General features: G+C 39.2%; 1 protein-coding gene across 5 annotated transcripts in view; it reads right to left on the bottom strand.

Annotated features, from left to right (window-relative positions):
* Positions 1–21,011, bottom strand: part of CDK14 (cyclin dependent kinase 14) — a 635,411-nt gene that overhangs the window by 429,043 nt on the left and 185,357 nt on the right. For all 5 annotated transcript variants that reach the window (XM_066239829.1, XM_066239828.1, XM_066239831.1 and 2 more), the window contains one exon: positions 18,890–18,969. In XM_066239829.1, coding sequence (XP_066095926.1) covers positions 18,890–18,969 — 80 coding nt within the window. The remainder of the gene's footprint in view (positions 1–18,889; positions 18,970–21,011) is intronic.

The raw sequence follows: 21,011 nt of genomic DNA, 5'->3' as shown, positions 1-21,011 counted from the left end.
GACCTCAAACTCACCCTTTCGTAAGACACGCAAATCACTCCCAGCTTCTCACTGATCCCCTAGACCAGACCAGACACGTTTCCTTTCAGCATCTTATTCTCTCTTCTTTCCCAGCCTTCGTGCCATTCTCTTAAAGATCTGTGGTCTCTTGGGTTTTCCCCCACCAGTTATCCCAGATGCTCTGGCCATAGTAAGGACCCAGCATCAACAATGAGACTCAGGCCACAGTAAATAATGTGAGAGTAATAAAAAAACAAAAGAACAGAAAGAACTCTTAGAAACTAAGTTTTTGCATAAAACAATACTCAGATTATCTTTTTAGTAACATAACAATGAACACAAGAACAACTAGAGTTTTCACCAGAAAACATTTAGGAGCAACCCATAAATCCTACCATCAAGATCTTTAACTCCCTCTATACCAACCAAACTGGTGATGGGGTTGAGGGGGAAGGAGGCAAAATTTCCTACCTTAGCCAGCTACCCTAGTAGGCATGCCTTCCCCTGATCACTTCCCCTCGTGAAAATCCTACCTATCTGCTATGGTCTGACTGTGCAACACCCCTCCCACACACATACAAATTTATATGTTGCAATTCTAACCCCCAAAGGTGATGGTGTAGGTGGGGCCTTTTGGGAAGCCATTAGATCATGAGGGTGTTACCTTCAAGAATGGGATTAATGCTCTTTAAAAAGACCCCACAGAGTTCCCCAGCCTCTTGCACCATGTGAGGATACAATTGTGGAGAGGTCTGTGACACGGCAGAAGGCGTGGACCCAACCATCCAGGCACCCTGGTCTCGGACTTCCAGTTTCCAGAAATGTGAGCAATAAATTTCTGCTGTTCATAAATGTTGGGCAGATAAAATATATTATGCTCACTTTGTTAAAGATGGCACTGCCCACCTGGAAGCCCGTTGTCCAGGTGATATTAATGTGTGTTGGGGGAGGGCTGTGGGAGGCAGGATCCTTGTAGCCTGGGGCTTGGTTTTAGGACTAAGCCTTTCCCACCCTTTTTGATGTGGGGTGGTACAATCTCATCATGCCTCAGATAAGTGACTTTGTATTAGAGACTTCCTTATTTTGTATATTGGACTAAAGGTTTTGATTTCTGCACTATAAAGTGGGGCAGACTGGGAGCTTGCTCTCTTGGCTCCTGAGATTAGCATTAGAGAGGAGAGCACAGAAAGGCCACGTGGAGGAGGCCAGGAGAAGCAGCCAAGATGGCAGGGTGTTGAAGGAGAAGCCAGTTTGTGCAGGGAGAAGGAAGGAGATGGGGAACAGAGGTGAATAAGTCTGGTGAGCTAGAAACCTTGGATTCTAGGAAACTTGGATAAGTCAGTAGCTTTGTGAGCACTGAATGAGTGGGTTTTGGAGCCCAGTGTGTTTTTACTTGCCCACCGGGTGCAAGCTAAGATTAAAGATGATGGCCCACCAGTTCTTGGCTCCATTGTTTCATTACCGTCTGTCCGAATCCAAAACGAACCTGCAACCTGCATGGACCAGGCGGCTGTGATGGTGGCTGTGGATACTGGCTTTACAATAAACTACTGAGTCTCTGGTAGTTTGGAATAGCAGCCTGAACTGACTAAGACACTATCATCTACGCTCAGCCCAAATCCCATCTCTTTCCTCACCACACTGGCGATCTCTTTCCCTTTTCACTCAAAACCTACTATGGCTCTTTTCATTACTGCTGAAATTCCACAAAACACTACCTGGACTCTGGGCTAGTTCCATTCTGACAGCAGTAGAGAAAGAGCTGAGGTGGCTAGTCAAAGTTTGGTTCTCACTACAACCCTCAGAATACAAGGCCCCAAGAGTTATCAATAGTTTACGATCAAACACAACTGACGATATCATAAAGTATCATAAAAGTGAGTGCTAAAAGATAAGTGTATAAGCAAAAAACAACAGAACAAGCAAACAAAAAGAGCACAAAAAGGAAACTATGAATCTGGGAGAGCTAGAAAGCTTTCCAGGAAAATGCAGCACTTTAACAAAGTCTTGACAGATAGTCACAGCAGAGTGAGGGAGGGGCTGGAAGGACTCAGGCTTGAGAGGGACATTTGTTCCCTCAAGATAAAGCTTCTCTGGCTGATTCTCCACGGTGGAGGCATAAAGTTCAACCTGCCAGTTTCCACTTACACTCAGCTTCTTGGCCGCATAAGTTACAGTGATTTGGGGCTTGTATTGGGTTGCTCTAGCTCACTGAATGGGGAGCATGCTGTGATTAAAGCTGTAAGTTAGAAGCTGACAGCAATGACGGACAGCTTCAGAGGCAGCCCCACAGGATGCCTCTCCTCCCTCTTGCTCGGGAACAGGGCAGGTCACTCCATGCACAGGGCCGCCCCTACTCCTGGTCTCTCCCTCCCGGAATGACGAAGGCTACAAGAGCACCAGTGTCAACACTGTTCACCCGGGGACTTAATTTCTGACTAGTTCTACTGGAATGATAATTTCTTTTTAAGTTCCAATGTAAAATGTGACCCATGGGTCATGTAATGAGAGGACAGGCTGGTTAACACCACCTGGAGGCCCTCGAAGTCCTCCTGACCAGCTACAGCTCTGCTTGGACGCCACCTCTTCTATCATTATTTCAAAGGCTATTTGACTTACCAACAGTTTCCTCTTACTCTTTCCCTCAGTTGACTTTGCAATCATAGTCTTATCATTCAATTGATAATATGTTTATCTTTCTGCACTAATAAATTTTACAGTATTTGAGAATAAGTTTTTATACTAAATACAGTGAGTTTATTTCTGATAAAAGTAAAATGGCTTTAGAGAAATTGGAAGAATTAAAAAGACAAAGATTTTATAGATTTTACAATTTAATAATTTATTATTAATAACTAAAGGTTTAATAATCACTAGTTTAATATAAGTTTAGCTAAACGTATACATATATTTTTTTTAAATTTTTTTTATTTATTTTCTACAGAGATAGTGAGTCCGAGAGAGGGATAGACAGGGACAGACAGACAGGAACGGAGAGAGATGAGAAGCATCAATCATTAGTTTTTCGTTGCGCGTTGCAACACCTTAGTTGTTCATTGATTGCTTTCTCATATGTGCCTTGACCGCGGGCCTTCAGCAGATCGAGTAACCCCTTGCTTGAGCCAGCAACCTTGGGCTCAAGCTGGTGACCTCGGGGTCTCGAACCTGGGTCTTCCGCATCCCAGTCCAATGCTCTATCCACTGCGCCACCACCTGGTCAGGTTATACATATATTTTTAATGGAACTAGGTGAAAACTTATTTGAGGTATAATTCATAAATCATAAAATATGCCCACTGTAAGTACAAAATTTGATGATTTTTAGTAATAAATCTATAGAATTCTGCAGCCATTATACCGTAACTCAGAGGTATCCAGACAAAGCACTACCCAGTACTAGACAATTTCATCTTATCAGAGAGTGGTGAATGCTTACAGTCAAGCTCCACTCCCAACGCCAGCCCCAGGCAACCACTGAGCTGCCTTCTGTCTTCATAGGTTTTCCTCTACTGGGAATTTTATGTACATACACAAGGTTTATATAACTCAGCATAATGTTTTCAAGGTTCAAACATGTTGAATCATGTTATCAGTAGTTATATCCTTTTTATTGCTGTATAGACATTTCAAGTTTTTGTTAATTCAACAGTTGATGGGCACTTAGATTGTTTCTTGATTTGGGCTATGCATAGTAATGTTGGGACCATTCACACATGTGCCTTTGTGTGGAAGTATGTTTTTCTTTTCCCTGAGTAAATGATACTCAGAGCTAAAGATGCAAGGGCATATGGTAATTTAATATTCAATTAAAAAAAAAACTGTCAACGTGTTTTCCAAAGTAGCCATACCATTTGATGTTCATACCAGCAATGTCTGTGGGGCTCCGGTTATTTCACATCCTTGCCAACACATGGCATTGTTCTGTCCTTCAATTGTAGCCACTGTACTGGGTATGTAGCCATCTCTCACTATGGTTGCAATGTTCATTTCCCTTATGTCTAACAACTTTAAGCATCAATTCCTAGGCTTTATACTAGCCATTTGTATGTCTTCTTTTTTAAAATATCTATTCAAATTGTTTGCCCATTTAAAAATTGAGTCTTTTAATTACTGAGTTTTGGACCTTTGTAAACATTTTACATATTTTAAATATAAACCCTTTACCAGATATGTTATTTTGAAATATTTTTCTCCCAAATTGTGGCTGATCTGAAAATGTCCTCAGCCTTTATTTTTGAAAGATAGTTTTGTTGGATGTGGAAGTTTTTGTGAATAAGTCATTTGTTTTTACTATACCCCTACATTGCCTTCCTGCCTCTAGCAGTTTGAGTGAGAGGTTAGACCTTAATCTATTTTTTTCCCTCTTGCTGGTAACGCACTGCTTTCTCCTAATTCTTTCAACAGTAAGACTAACGATGGGTTTAAGTTAGGCTTTCTTTATGTTTCTCCTAATTTTGGTTCATTCATCTTTAATAGATTCACATTTTCCAATAAATTTAGTAAGTTTTTGCCAATTATTTCTCCAAATATGTTTTTCCCCCTTCTCGCTCTCTCTTCTCTTTCCAGGACTATCAAATTCCTTTCCATAAAGTTAGTTCCAATATACATGACAAATCTTTTTTAAAATGAAAATTAAGAAGTCTCTTTGTTTACTATTGTCATTGGTGTTGTTCCTTATGTTCAAGGATTTACATTAATCTAAAACTTGAAGATAAAAGACACTGAATTCTGTCAGTGGTCATGACACTGATCATGAATTAATTAGTGCTCTTAGTTTGTCATCATTTGATTACTTCTATGTTACTAGATAGTACATAGTTTAGGAAGTAAAACAATATAACAGCTTCACAAATATTACGAAGTACAAAGGTTACATATTTATAAAGTAACTTGTAGTAGCTATGACAATATCATGACAAGCAATGTATATATAGATTATGAATTCCCATCACTTTTCTAAATTAGTCAAAAATTTTTGAAAGGAAGATACATTATTTTTGGAACAAACACCTCAGTTAAAAGACCCCAGTTAAAGTCCTCATGTAGCTGTTTACTAGCAATTTGTTTGAAACAAGACAATTTATTTATCTCTAAGATTCAATTTCTCATCTGTGATTTCAAGATATTGATACCTATGTATACTGTAGAATTATTGCAGAAATTAAGTGAGGGGAGATTTTCAAAAGGTCAGAATAGTAGGTAATAAAAGTCCATGAAGATTTTTAACCAGTTATAAATGGCTTCAGATTAAAGCTAATTATATTATCTTTCTAAATGAGTTTTAAATATAAATATATTGTGGTTCACTTTATATTTCCAAGATAACATATTTCCAAATATAATTTCAAATTTATATTTCCAAATAAAAGAGGATAAAATGTCATATAAATTTTTTACAAATTTAAAGCAGACAAGAAATGTTACTTGATTTTTAAAACTTTATCCTTTAAAATTAAACGTGAAAAGAAACATGATTTTCATCATTTTTTGAATTCACATGACCTAACAGCTTGTAATTTTTTTACATCAATTGGCAGATTCCCATCAAATTACTCAGACTTACAAAGAATAACAATTTTGTCAATTTACATAAACTTACTTAGAGTCAAAGTCTAGACTCATGGATTTTTATCTTCCATTTACAAAGTTTTTGTCTGTCAACTGTCAAAGGTTCTGAAGCAATCCATGTTAATTTCTGCAGTGACAGGCATAAACGGTTATTAGAGGGTTTAAAAGAAATATTTTAAACACAGTAAATGTGCATCACATTACAGCACGTGTGTAGCAAGAATACTGACGATACAATTAGAGATGTTTTATCCAGGTAAAGATTCGTACTGGTCCTATTATTTTAATCATGAAGCTCTAACACTAGATAGTCTCACCCCTTCATTTCAAAGATAAAGAAACTGAAGAAAAATATGTTAAGTGACTCACATATAATCACATAGCTAGCAGCACAGTCTCAATGAAAACTCAACATTTTTTACTTGTGGTATGGTGCTTTCCAAATTTTATTTCTCTACCTCTTAGTAGCCTAGGAAAAAAAAATCTATGTACAACTTTGATCATCTAGGTTTCTATGTCAACTATAATGAGTGTAGTAGAATTAAAAGAAATGATTTGGAGTTTATTGACTCATCATTCAGTCACTCATCAACGTGTACTGAGCAGTTACCATGTGTCAGGCACAGTTCTGGGCATAGATAGCATGGAAGACCCAAACTGACTCTGTATCTGCCATATAATTATTTGTATGACTTTGGACAAATAGTTCCTTAGATCCCAGCTCCTTAATTATTAAAATGATGATAATAACATCAACCTTCCTTATGAGGTTGCAAGGTTAAATGAGATCATATACTTGAAAGTGCCAAGTATAGTCCCAAATATGGGTGCAACTGACCCATTATATAAATTGCACCACCCTATAAACAACTGCCACAAGAACACCAGACCTCAAACTTAACATGTTAAGACTGCAATCATTATCTTTCTCTTTTTATACCTGCCCACACCCTGGAGTCTCTTTCTATTATTAGCTCTACTATCTACCCAATTGCTCAAGCCAGAATCCTGGAAGTCATTCTGCACACCTCCACCCCTTTCCAGCTCTGTGCCTGGTCCAACACCAAGCCCTCGCCAGTGTCCCTTTCTCCCTTTCAAGTCCCTCCCAAACACACTCATCTATTTCTCCCTTCTGCCAAGGCCTTTTACAGGCCCTCATCATTTTTTGCCTTCAGTACTTTATTATCTCTTAGTCCCTCTATATTAGCTTCATGAGCTGATCTGAAAATAAAGAGATTCAATAAAACTCTGCATGTTGAAGGGTGAGAATCCACCACAACTCATGTCTCTTACTCAAAGGCCACGATGTGGGCAGCCAACTTAAATCCTCTAGGCAGCAGGTTAAAGAACCTCTTCCGTAGAAATGTAAGAAGAGACCCCCACAAACTGACATATAAGGGGCTGTGAGGAGGGAAAAACCTGGTCAGCCCAACCCCACCACAATGCAACGAAGTCCAGCAACCGACAGCATTCTCTACCCCAAAACTGAGTTTCCAGACAGCATGTTTGTGTCTTACTCTTAGATGAACTGACAATCAAGATCACCAGGCAGCTGAAAGACAGTTCCAGTAAGAAAGAGAACAAAACAGACAAGCAGAAAAATGAAAGAGAGACAATACAGAAGACAAAGGAAACTACACCACTAATCTCACAGAGGTAAGAGACAATAATTCTTCTTCATCTTCTTTTGGAAATTTTCCTTGAGATCATCCTCCAAATCTTCTCCTGAATTTTTAGTTCTTGATAATCAATTTTTTCCCCAAGAAACCTTTATTACTCCTTGATTGTTTCTATTTCTTTGCCTCATCTTTGTATTGAATGATTACAATATCCTAACAATCCTATGAGGTTAGTAGTAATTGTTTCCTTTTTTTACAGATGAGAAAACGGAGGCACAGAATGTTTAATAGACTTGCTCAAAATCACACACTTAGGTGAGAATGGAAACCAAATTTGAATCCAGGCAGTTAGATTTTAAGAGCACAGCCTCATAACCACAAGTGAAACTAATTCTTACTGGTCGGTTATTCATACAATTTGTTAAAATTAACTATGAGATCCGAACACGCAGCTTGTGTGCCACCAGTATGCACCTGAGACAGCCCTAGACAAGGTGAAATCTAAACTCTGACTTAGCTTCCAAAGTAGCTCATCTAGGACTAATATATCTCAAACAATGGTGGCACAGTTAGTGCCTTAAAAAACACTTGCCAATAAAACAGCTGAATTCAGAAATTTCTAAGCTGAGCCCAGAATTACTGAATCCTAGGGGTTATTAAGACCCTTGAAAGATACCCAATTTAACCTGTCACCCAATGCATAGAGTCAGATGTTGCATTAGCACAGGGGAAAGACTCACTAAAAGCTACGCTTATGATCCACTTGTTAACTTAGAAATCATGCCAAGAAGATGAACAATTCACAATACTGATATTGATAAATACAAACGGGAACAGATGGCGTCGTCTCCCCTCCTTCCCCAGCCCTGTGGTCTGGTCCTACTACACAAGGAGCCACTGCCCATCTGCGCCCCTCTCTCCAGTCAGCTCCCGGAGCCCGCAGGAGAGACGCAGGTCAGGGGTAAAGGGAGCAATGACACAGTGACTTCTCTGGCAGACTCCCCCTCTCACCAGGCAAGGGTCCAGACACTCGAAATTCAGAAATCATGCTGTCAAAGAAAGATATTACAAAGAACTTTTAGGTTCTATTTGATCTTAAGAGTGATATAACTGGCCTGACCTGTAGTGGCGCAGTGGGTAAAGCATCGACCTGGAATGCTGAGGTCGCTGGTTCGAAACCCCTGGCTTGCCTGGTCAAGGCACATGTGGGAGTTGATGCTTTCTGCTCCTCCCCCCCTTCTCTCTCTCTGCCTCTCTCTCTCTCTCCCTGTGTACCTTCTCTCTAAAATGAATAAATAAAATCTAAAAAAAAAAATGTATATTATAAAAAAAAAAAAGAGTGATATAACTGTTTGACTACATATCTGGATTTAAGAAAGGCTTCTTGTGGAACAGCATAGGATCCCAATCAAAATTTATATTTTGTCTTTGGGTAAATGTGCTTGAACTCCCATCAGTCAACACATAGAATTGTGGAAGCAGACTGTCTGTGGTCCTTCCACATCTACTTGTAGCCTAGGGGGTCTCGATTCTATCAGTTCTCAACGCTGCCAATCTAACTACCAGTGTCCCAGTCATATTCACTACCCCGTCTGACATAATTCTCTCCAGACAAATAGTGCATGAGTCCTTTAGTCATCCAGGAAAGTGATACTTTTTTAAAAACAAAAATTCAAAAGAACAACAAAAGAACCTATGTAGAAAGAACCAAGAACAAGTCACCTTAAAGAAAGTTAATGCATCCATTCATTTGTCTAATATATATACACTCAGTAAAAAGAAAACAATGAAGAGTATGATCAAAGCCACTAGACAAATTTCTCCTAAGCTGTCCAAGGTACAGTGCATGCCCCAGTCCACTATTACTGATAAATCTTTCAGTGAAATAGGAATAAACAACTGTAGTGGGCTGAATTAGTATCTTCCCAAAATTCACTCAGAACCTCAAAATGTCTTTGCAGATGTAACTGGCTAAGATGAAGATGTGCTGTGTTAAGGTAGACCGTAAGTCTAGCAACTGGTGTTCCTGTAAGAACAGGAGAAGGCACAAAGTAGAAGGCCATGTGATGACAGAGGCCAAGATTGTAATGATGCAGAGACAAGCCAAGGAACACCAGGGGTTGCTGGGAGCCACTGGAAGCCAGGCAGACAAGAGAGGATTCTCCCACAGACCCCTCAGAGGGAGCACGTCCTGCTTGATTTTGGACTTTAAGCCTCCAGAAGTGTAACAGAATAAATTTATGTTTCTTCAAGTCACCAAACTTGTGGCAATTTATTATGGCAGCCCTAAAAATGTAATACAATACCCCAAACGTGAAATGCAAAAAATAAAACTCAGATTGGTTAATTACCAATTGAATGACAACTCAGATATCAAACCTAATACTCAATCTTCATAAGCAATTATATCAGAGAGCTACAAGAAAAGAGAATTGTGTGATAAAATAAATAAATAGAGCTGTGCTATAAGACACATGTGATAACAAAAATCAAATAGTCAAACACCAAGATATTTAATGCTCAATTAAAATGAGCCTCATTTTCTATGTCATAACTTTACAAAATTTATAGAAATATCAATAACTTAGATAATTTATATACCAAACTTACTGTACTATGAAAAGATTTAATTACATAATTAAATTATAATTATACAATTAAGTAACTATTAAAGAGTCAATTACTCATTTTACCAGTAGAGTAACTGTTTCACATAAAAAGATACTGTCTTTCTCTCTTAATGTCCTCTTTAATTTCTATCTACCTCTGCCTTCCTGAGTACTTCAACTGTTATTAGAAAGCTAAAACGTTTCCCCAGAATGCTAACAGAATAAACAGTGGGGGCGGGGGATCAACTGAGGCACAAACAAACGAACAAACACACACTCAGAGGAAGAGAGAAAATCTGGGTCTATTTAAATGGGTATTAAAAAGAATATATTCAAATAATGAGTTCCCTATTATACAGTTTAACGTTTCTGGGTTCTTCTTCTTCTGCATGCCAGACTGTCCCTTAGCTACACAGCGGATACAGGTTCTTTTCCTGTTTGGGACCCTCGCTTGCCCTCCACGGAGGCTGCCCCACAGTTTTTATTGAATAACGTGACTGTACTTTCATAAACAAGCGTTTCCCCTCCACTCCACCTCCCCGCAAATCTTTTGTGCTTACCTTAATTAAATGGCAAAAATATGACCCTCTGCACAAAACAAATATGCAGTATATCAAACTTTCTGCTTAAAAATCTCTCTATCATACATAGTGTACTGTTAAAGTGTGGCCTCTGGACTGTGACTAGCCAGAGTCAACTTTTAACTCGGCCACACACTAGCTGTGACCTTGGGCGAGCGACTTAACCCCTCTGTGCCCTTCTTTCTCCACCTTAGGCTACAAATAATGAAACTGCACACCTTAAGGGTTTAGTGAGACTTCAATGGGACCGGGCCCGGCTGTGTATGGACAGTGTATACGCACACACTAAATCCTGTTCACTGAAACTGTTAGTATTATAATTTTACATTGTTCTCTATCAGAACATCTGCATTTCTCTTTAAACATAACAGATTAGAAAACCATGAGGGCCCTGGCGGGCTTGCTCAGCAGTAGTGTCTGCTGGCGTGCGGAAGTTACGGCTTTGATTCCAGGTCAGGGCACACAGAAGAAGCGACCATCTGCTTCTCTACCCCTCACCCTTCTCTCTCTCTCTTCTCCTCTCACAGCCATGGCTCAAATGGTTTGAGCAAGTTGGCCCCGGGCACTGAGGGTGGCTCCTTGGCCTTGTCTCAGGTGCTAAAATGGCTCAGTTGCTGAGCAACAGAGCAATGGCCCCAGATGTGCAAAGCATCACCCCATAGGAGGTTTGCTGGGTGGATCCAGGTCAGGGCACATGTGGGAGTCTGTCTCTGACTCCCCATCTGTCAATAATAATAATAAGAAGAAGAAAACCATTAGATATTTAAGAATCCACAAAAGGAGACAATTGGTTCCCTCACTTTCATTCTTTGTCTGGAGAAATTATGGTCAAAAATAAAAATAAAAATGTTTGAACATCTAGGCTATAATATCACAGAGTAAGAACATGCATATTTTTAAGTGTTTTTAAAGCTGGCATAGCCTAAGAAATTCCATCTGCTCCCTTTCAAGCCTATCTGCTGATTCCTTATCAGCACCATTAAATACCATTTCGCCATCATATAAAGGTTTTAAGTGAAAAGAGAAAAGCTGGCCCTCAGCACTGCCACTTAGTTCTCTAAGCTGCCATCAAAGACAATGTTTCACAGCACCTGGACCTGAATTAAGCCATTAAGCACTGTAGCTCTATGGGATAAAATTCAAAGTCCACCTTTGGACATAAATCTAAGTAAGATTAGGGTTGCTTTCAAGTATTTCCACTTTAGGTGAAAATTATGTGTTAAAATCTAAGTTCCCAGGTAAGCTTCTAAGTGGCAAGCAGCCACTTAAAAATTTCATTACTGTGCATAGGACTTTCTTGCTTTGAAGTCTTCCTGCTGTTGACATTTTGTGAATAAGGAAATTGACCAAAACAGCCAAAAGGAGGCAAACTAAGATTAAAGTGTTTCACTGCAATTGAACAAACCATGCTATTCTATTTCCTCATCTGTGTAAAAATGAACACATCCCAAGCTTCTCCCATCTTTGTCCTAAATATTTCAAGCTCTGCCACAAGCCACACAGAGGAGTTATTATGCACAGATTTCTAAAAGTATTAATAGCAAAATATCATGAGCATTGGTGACAGCTTTTGCCTCCACACATAAATAGCAGAAAAATAAGGCTACGAAAGGCAGTAATGAGAAGGCAAAAGAGGAACAAATAACCAGAGTTCCATTGTTCTTCTTACTATAGGGTCATTTATAGCCATTCAAAATCACTCAGAAGTCCTATTTTATTAGGAAAACCTCAAAATATTTCATTCAAAAGAAAATACAATGCCCTTTTGTGATCAGTTTCTCCAGGCTTCAACAATTCCTGTTATTTTCTGATATTCAAAACAGTCGAACTCTGAGTTTAAAGACTCCTTGAGAAATCAAAACCACAGAGGTAGACAGTTTCTAAGAGATGACACAAACCAACTCCTGTGTTCTACAAATTGGGTTACTGGGGTCCAAAGCCATTAGGCGGTGTCATGGACTGAATTGTGTCCTTTAAAATTCCTATATTGAAGTGCTAACCCAAGCACCTCAGAACGTGACTGTATTTGAAGATAGGAATTTTTTTCAGAGGTGATTAAGTCAAAGAGAGGCCATTAGAGTGGGGCGTAATCCATTACAACTGGTGTCCTTATAAAGAAAAGGAAATTTGGGCCCTGGCCGGCTGGCTCATCAGTAGAGCATCGGCCTGGCGTGCGGGGGACCCAGGTTTGATTCCCAGCCAGGGCACATAGGAGAAGCGCCCATTTGCTTCTCCACCCCCCACCTTCCTCTCTGTCTCTCTCTTCCCCTCCCGCAGCCAAGGCTCCATTGGAGCAAAGATGGCCCGGGCGCTGGGGATGGCTCCTTGGCCTCTGCCCCAGGTGCTAGAGTGGCTCTGGTCGTGGCAAAGTGACCCCCCCCCCCCGGAAGGGCAGAGCATCGCCCCCTGGTGGGCAGAGCATCGCCCCTGGTGGGCGTGCCGGGTGGATCCTGGTCGGGCGCATGCGGGAGTCTGACTGTCTCTCCCCGTTTCCAGCTTCAGAAAAATACAAAAAAAAAAAAAAAAGGAAATTTGGACACAGGCAGGTTTAAAGAGAAGATGGTGTGAAGAGACAGGGCCTACTGTCTACAGGCCAAGGAGAGAGGCTTGCAAAGGATCCTTCCCTAATGGCCCCCAGAAAAAGGGCCCTGACATCTTGACCTTGAATTTCTAGACTTCAGAAACATGAGATAACAAATTTCTGTTGTTTAAGCCACTCAATCTGTGGTACTTTGTTACGGCCCCAGCAAACTAATACAGGTGACTTGCCTTATATTGTACAGTGATGAAAAACACAATTGGGATCAAAACCAAACCCAGCTTTCCAGATTCTAATATCCAGGGGACTCTACCGCACTACATGGCCATGCAACTTAACTCCCTATTTTCACTCAAAGTTCTCCCACAAAAGTCTGATACTTGTTCAACTTGTGAAGAACCACACTAACTATATACCATATAGACTGAATTCTTATGAGCTAACGCCTACATAGCCAACAAGACATTGTCATACAGATGTCTCATGAATGCAAAATGCCTAAAACCCAACCCAACTACCATTCAAAGTTAGCACGACACTGTTGTGATTCAAGAACATTTAGGTACAAGATCCAACTCCTTGTATAAGTCATCTTAATTCTCTGAGCCTCGATTCCTTATTTATAATAGAGATTCTATAAACAGTATAAATTCTATAGAGAAGAAAAAAGCTTCAAAGAGCTAATGTGAAAATTGAATTGGATACCAGACCTTTCAAAGTGGAAAGTGTTAAAAGCAATGCTCCAGGCAGTCACAAATTACTTCTCCCTCTGGCACCATTTCTCTTTTTTTTACTATTTCCAACTCAAAACCATTGATATTTCCCTCTCAGATCATCTATAACCAATAATTAAGCTAACTCTGACAATCCACTCTCTAACCATCATTTTTTGTCACTGCTTTCCAATAAACCTGAGTCCTCATAACGTCAAATCTGCCCTACTTTGAATGACTGATTTATTCCTTTCCAGGTTCCTTCTTATCTCATTTATATCATATCCTAACATCAGATTTATCTTTCTAACACATTCAACTCCACAGTCTAAAGAGGCTCTCCAACCCGCAAAACTAGGTCCCAGCTACAGAGTCAGCCCTGCATGCTACAGCGGAACTGAATCCCAGGGCCAGTTCGTAAGCGTATGGCCAGACTCACCATGTGCCCAAGGGCCTGTCTCACATCCAGGCAGTATAAACAGCTCATCAGCAACTTCAAATGACCTGATCCGCTTCTTTCCTCCAACTTCCCATGGATATGCCCGACTGTCACAACTGGATCAGTGGTCAGACCCAAATAATTTAAATACCGGTTCTCTCCTCTAATGACCAGTTTAGGTGTAAAAAAACCGATATACTAAAAGGTAGTTTATTATTTCATGCATTTAATACTTAACTAAGAACAATAAAAGAGGTACATAAAACTAATTACGTTGTGAGTTTTAAAATATTAATGAAAAAATATTAAATAATACCTGACCAAAAAACAAAACTGTTATTTAAGATATTTCTATATTGCTTCTTGATTGGTATCCTCACTTGCAATTTTTTCACCTATGGATGGAATGAACATTACTATGGGTGCTTACAATCCGCTGTTGCGCAGATGTATGTTAAAAAAGAGTAAGGGCCCTGGCCGGTTGGCTCAGTGGTAGAGCATCGGCCTGGCGTGCAGAAGTCCCGGGTTCGATTCCCGGCCAGGGCACACAGGAGAAGCGCCCATCTGCTTCTCCACCCCTCCCCCTCTCCTTCCTCTCTGTCTCTCTCTTCCCCTCCTGCAGCCGAGGCCCCATTGGAGCAAAGATGGCCCGGGCGCTGAGGATGGCTCTATGGCCTCTGCCTCAGGTGCTAGAGTGGCTCTGGTCGCAACAGAGCGACGCCCCGGATGGGCAGAGCATCGCCCCCTGGTGGGCAGAGCGTTGCCCCCTGGTGGGCATGCCGGGTGGATCCTGGTCAGGTGCATGCGGGAGTCTGTCTGACTGTCTCCCCGTTTCCAGCTTCAGAAAAATACAAAAAAAATAAATAAAAAAAAGAATAAGGAATGTAAATTTGTGATTTCCACATTGAGCGGCTGCACAGGCACCCACCATAGAGATGGCATTTAATTAGTGCCATTTTAACAACTGGTGCACCGAATTCAACAAAAAAATTAGGTACCAGTTCTGCTGAACCAGTAAAAACTGGCTAAATCCCACCACTGAATTGGATCCAATAACGTCATTATGAACTGTCTCTTAACAGGCACCCAGCAAGGCTCGGCTGGTTAACCCCAGCACACACCCCACCCGCTGGGGAGCTTGCTTGCTACTCAGTTTCACTTTCCTCCAGCTCCTCCCTAGGCCCGGCTCTCTTTCCACGCCCCAACGCCCTGACATTCAGGAACTACCATAAGCAAATTCAATAGCAGTCTTAACCTTGCCTCCCTCCACAGCTCCACTGGGGCTCACTGCTCCAGCTCAGCCAGTGGTTTCCAGTCTCCTCAGACCCAGTTCCCTCTTCTATAACAAATACTTTATAAAGATGCTTTTACTGCAATAAAAAATTCACAGATAAAAGGACCTGCGTGCACAATTTCAAATATTTATATATAGAAATTCAAATATATATCTATACGTAAATGAAAAATATATCTATACGCAAGAGAGAAATAAAAAATAATTTATAATAAAATGATGTATTTAAATATATAGTCCGGCACAGCTATACTAGAAGTCATACTAAAGAGTGGTGCTCATACCTGTATGTAGAATCAGCAAAACACAACCACTTCAAAATGAGACTGTGTGAGTGTTACATGAGCAACTTCTATAATAATGCAAGCAGTACTGCCATTAGATAAGTCACTTTCCAAAATAGTAAACAAATTTTAGTAAAGTTTTAAACAAAACAAAATACAATTTTCCTTCGACTTAACCTGTGGTTGTATTCCTAGAAAATTGGGTACATATTAAATGCGTGCAGAGCCTACTTTGGGCTTCGACATAAAATAGTTGGCTAATAGCCTAAGACAGATATAAACAGGTTTTCACCCTGCATGAATGCCCACTAGGACATTCAAAAGGCTAATGGGCCATAAAACAACTGTTCATGTCCCATTGAGACAACTTTGTAAAGGGCCAGACAGTATATACTTTAGGTTTTGCAGACCATGTACTTTGTCACAACTACCTGATTCTAAGGAAGCAGCCATAGACAATATATAAATGAATACAAGTACTTTGTTCAATTAAAGTTTATTTTCACAAACTAGCAGAGGGACTCACATTGTAGTTTCCCTACTTCTATATTAAAGTCTCCTACATATTGCAGAATGTCCAGTTCATAAACACTAAATGCCTGTTTCACTATCCAATTATTGTAATGATACTGTCTATGGACCAATAACCATCCCATCCCCACACCCACCAAATGAGAACTCCTGACCTTGAGCTTTCTGGTCTGGCTCCTTCTACACCTCTCCGGAATGCAACTTGTCCTCAATCTACTCTTCACTGCTTATCTCTCTGTTCCCTAATTCAAGACCCAGCTGACACCTTACTTCCCTTGACTAATGGAGGAATTTCTTTTAAATAATCTTTTAGAAAGGATTTGGCATTTAAATGCCACCTAACATTATTTCTCAAATTATTATCTATATGTTCTGTCTCTTGCATGGAAGACAGTTTCCTCGAAGGTAGAATTTGTGTCTAAAACTCTGCTGTATTTATAGACTGTAGTTCAATGAGTTTCGTTAAGTTGCTCAATAAATATTATGATTACCATGCTAGATGGTGAGGATATAGCAGTGAACAATCAGATAAGGTTCCTGATCTCACTAAGATTATATACTGGTAAAGAGGAGTGAAACTAATTAACTTCAGATTCCAAGAAGAACTATAAAGAAAAGAGGGTGATGATATAATGCATACAAAAGGTAAGATGATAGTCAGCTGCTATTTTAGATATAATAGTCAAAGGAAATTTGTCTGAAAAGAAAACATCTGAATCGACACCAAGCATATAAAAAGAGCCAGAGAAGAATATTCCGCCATAGGGAACAGTATGCGTAAAATCCCTGACACAGGACATTTTATAGCGTGTTTGGGGAAAGACAGGTCATACAGTACTTGAAACTGAGGCTTTCAAATAAGAAGTGACACATGATTTAGATTTTTTGAAAGATTATGTTGAAAACAGATTAGAGAAGGGATAATAAAAAGATTAAAAAAAAAAACAATATGGAGAGTACAAATAAGAAGCTACTATGGAAGACCAAGCAAGAACTGATGATTCCCTGGACTGGGGGTGGCAGTGAAGACAGAGGAAGTAAAGAGATTTGAGATGTGTTTTAGTGAAATAACTTACAGGACTCCTTCCTGAGCAACATCTGGGGAAGAGGAACCCTGGTGCTGCTATTATACTAACACTGCGTGGAAAAAAACGATTTGAGTGATGGCCAGGGGGACCATGAGTTCCATTTGGATGTGTTAAGTTACACATTGATTTTTCAAGACTGAACCAGCCTTGCATTTCTGGGATAAACCTCACTTAGTAGTAATATACTATACTTTTTATATATTACTGGATTCCGGCTGGCTGTAGCTCAGCAGTTCTTTCCAGTCAAGTTCACTTGCTATATTACTGGATTCAAGAGGAAATGCCAGGTAATGGATATAGGAGAATGGAAACAAAATCAAGGTCTTAGTTAAAGACAGGCGTGTGTAGGTAATCAGCTTAGAGTTGCTATTTAAACTCATGAAATAACAAATTCACATTGAAAAAAGTACTGATTAGAGAAAAGAAGGCCCCTTCCTTGTCCTAAAACTCCTATTTAGAACAGGAGCCAGAACAAGAGAAAGAAAAAAAAAAAAGCTACCTACTTGAGAAATCTGTTGTCACAGAGGAGAATGTTTCAACCATGTATGATCAGCTAAAAGGTTTGGTAAATTAAGAAAGAGAGATATCAACTTGATTTTGCAATAAGAAGGTCATTGATTAACTCTGTAAGAACATTTTCAGCTAAATAGGAGTTAGGAAAAGCAAATGGAAGTGGAATGAAAAAGAGAGTGAAGGCAAAAACAAAGAAGACTTTTAAAAATAGCGTAAATAATAAAAACAGCTGTAAAAAACAATTCAGACTAGGAATGCACTATATTTAGCTCATCAATGCCTTAAAAATACTACTGCAGAAAATCACTGATATTTACAGCCCATTGTAGATCAGCAGAACAGGGTACTGTGCTTTCTTCCATGCAAAAATAAACCGAAGTTCTGTGTCAGACTATTTGTACTTTTACCACTGTATTGTAGTAGAAGTAAAGCTATTAATACTAAAGGTTCTGAAACTGAACTTAAAAGTTCTCACTAGTAAAAGAAGATACTTTATTATCTTGGAATAAGAAACTATGTAGAAACTAATAAAAGAAAAGATAAAACAATTGTATTTAATAAATATTTTTAAAAATTATATGTATCAAATAACTGCATTGTAAAAAGAATTTTTTAGAAAAATGTCAGAAGAAACTACAACATAAATGATGCTAATATGTAACAAGTATCCATAAGCCAGTAAGAAAAATAATAGAAAAATACAGTAAAGGATAAAACAAAGAAATCAAGAAAGAATACAAATGAGTAAGAAGACAGTATGATCCCCCTTTTTAAGGACTTCCCTTGAAAGTCATAAATATAGAGTAATGCTAGAGTGATATGTACTTAGGAACTCTGAAAACAAAATCAGATATAAAAATTCTTCAGTTAGTGATCATCTCTCATCAATACCCAGCAGTTTGTTTTTTCCCGCACCCGACTGTGCAGGAGGATGACCTTATTTTATTTAACTTGACCTGATATGACTACAGCAGGTACTGATCTTTACATTTCAGTTTACAATGAGACATAATCATACCATTTAGAGACTTGGCATGTTCAGAGGTGCATAATATTTAAACAATGACGGGCACCAAACACAAAAGCAAAAGTAACAAGAAAGTATGCCCACCTTCCCTGATAGCTGTAAAAGGTGTCCCTTCTTCTTCTTGCAGCCTGATCACCTTCAGGGCCACCAGCTTCCCATTTACCCTGGAAAAAAAGAAAGGAAAAATGAGAAGCAAATCCATGAAAATCTGTTCCTGTTACGGGTCTAATTGTCTTCCTTGCAATTTATATTTTTGCACTGAAAATGTCAGTGACTCAATTATGCCGCCACATGATTAATTTCAGTAAGGCTGGGAATTCTATATCATCATCATAAATATTCACACTTTAAATGCATTTTAAATAGTCGCACTTGCATAGCCCAAAATTTAACTGAAGTTTTCTGTGATTCACTCCATGTTCCTTCCAGAATTAAACCAATGCTTAACAAAACCACCATGCTCTGTCAATTATTCTCAGATTAATTAAAAATCAAATAGCTCTCTGTCTCTCCAAAAGCTCGTTTGTTTCTTTTGCTGAAATGTCTTCATCCTCAGTCCTAAACTGAAGTTATTCAACCCTCAAAAACAGACAATCGACAACCAGCCTTCCTTCTTCCCTCTTTTTTTCTCTTCCCTTCTCACCCCCATTCCCTGCATTCCTCTTCCCTTCTAAGTAACCCATTTCTCCCTTTTCACAATTTTTTTCTTACTAGAACTTCCTAAATTATATTTGGTCTGATTGTGTTTTATAATACCATGTATCATCAAAATAAATTTATTAATATTTTACTATTACAAGGTTAACACAAGACCTATCGAAAGCAGATGGTCCTTCCTGATGCATTCTAACTGTATATCGGCTCTAATTAAAAGTAATAATGCAGTAGGCAGGTAACTGTATCCATGTTAACAAAGACATGACTAGCTATATTAGTCTTCTAGATAAATGCTTACTTTCTGCCTTTACTGGATCTAGCAACATATTTTGTTAATTAAAATAGGTAAGACATGCACATATTAAAATTTTTGTAAAAGATACAAGAAGGCTTTTAATAAAAAATAAATCACTGTCACACCCTCACTCAGCCACCCAGCTCCCATCCTCTGCAGTCACTATAAGCCATTGTTCATATATACTTACACACACACACACACACACATACACACACACACACAACATGAGGTGGACAAAAGCAGGTAACAGTTGTTTAGATGGGAAATAACACAATAATTACTAAGTAATGGTACAAGAATAAACTCTGTTTTGTATAGTCACAGCTGTAAACCTATACATAAGCCCAGCCCGAATACATATATAGACACATAAACACACGCAAACATATACACAGTACATGCATACACAAGAGGTAGTCATGCCATACAGAGTACGCTGCATATAGTTTTTATCAGTTAATATATTTTGGTGACTTCCTCTTAAATTCTTAGAAAACTGTGTTTGCTTTTGAAAGACTACAAGGTATTCCTTTGTATGATTAAATTTAATTTAATCCCAGTCCTCTATTGCTAGGCATTTGGCATGTTCCCAGTTTTTTACTACTAAAACAATGATGCAATAAATATTCCTGGATATATAACTTCATATATGTAAAAATATGTCTGTAAGATAAATTCCTTAAAGTGAAATTGCAAGATCAAAATGTACGTGCATCACTAAAGTCTGATTCTGATAAATATTGAGAAATTATACTGCATAGAGTCTGTACCTTACACTTCCTCTAGCAAATGATAAGAGCCCTGTATCCCTTCACCTATACTGTTATCCACCATTAAATCTGCCAATCTGATGAATTAAAAAAGATCTTTCATTGCAACGAAATGAAACGAAAGATCTTTCGTTTCATTGCAACGTTCAATTTGCAGCGAAAGATCTTTCGAGTTTATGGAACTAGCAAAAGAGAAATGAGTCTGAAATAAGGAATTTGAATGTCTTTTTAAAGAACTAAATCCATCTGGTCTGTTGTTGCTCAAGAAACTGCTGCTGGCTCTGGCCGGTTCGCTCAGCGGTAGAGCGTAGGCCTGGCATGCGGGGGACCCGGGTTCGATTCCGGGCCAGGGCACATAGGAGAAGCGCCCATTTCCTTCTCCACCCCCCCACCTCCTTCCTCTCTGTCTCTCTCTTTCCCTCCCGCAGCCAAGGCTCCATTGGAGCAAGGATGGCCCGGGCGCTGGGGATGGCTCCTTGGC

Source organism: Saccopteryx bilineata, chromosome 7 (assembly GCF_036850765.1).
Source record: "Saccopteryx bilineata isolate mSacBil1 chromosome 7, mSacBil1_pri_phased_curated, whole genome shotgun sequence".
NCBI classification, from domain to species: Eukaryota; Metazoa; Chordata; class Mammalia; order Chiroptera; family Emballonuridae; genus Saccopteryx; species Saccopteryx bilineata.
This window is presented reverse-complemented; position numbering and strand designations above follow the sequence as displayed.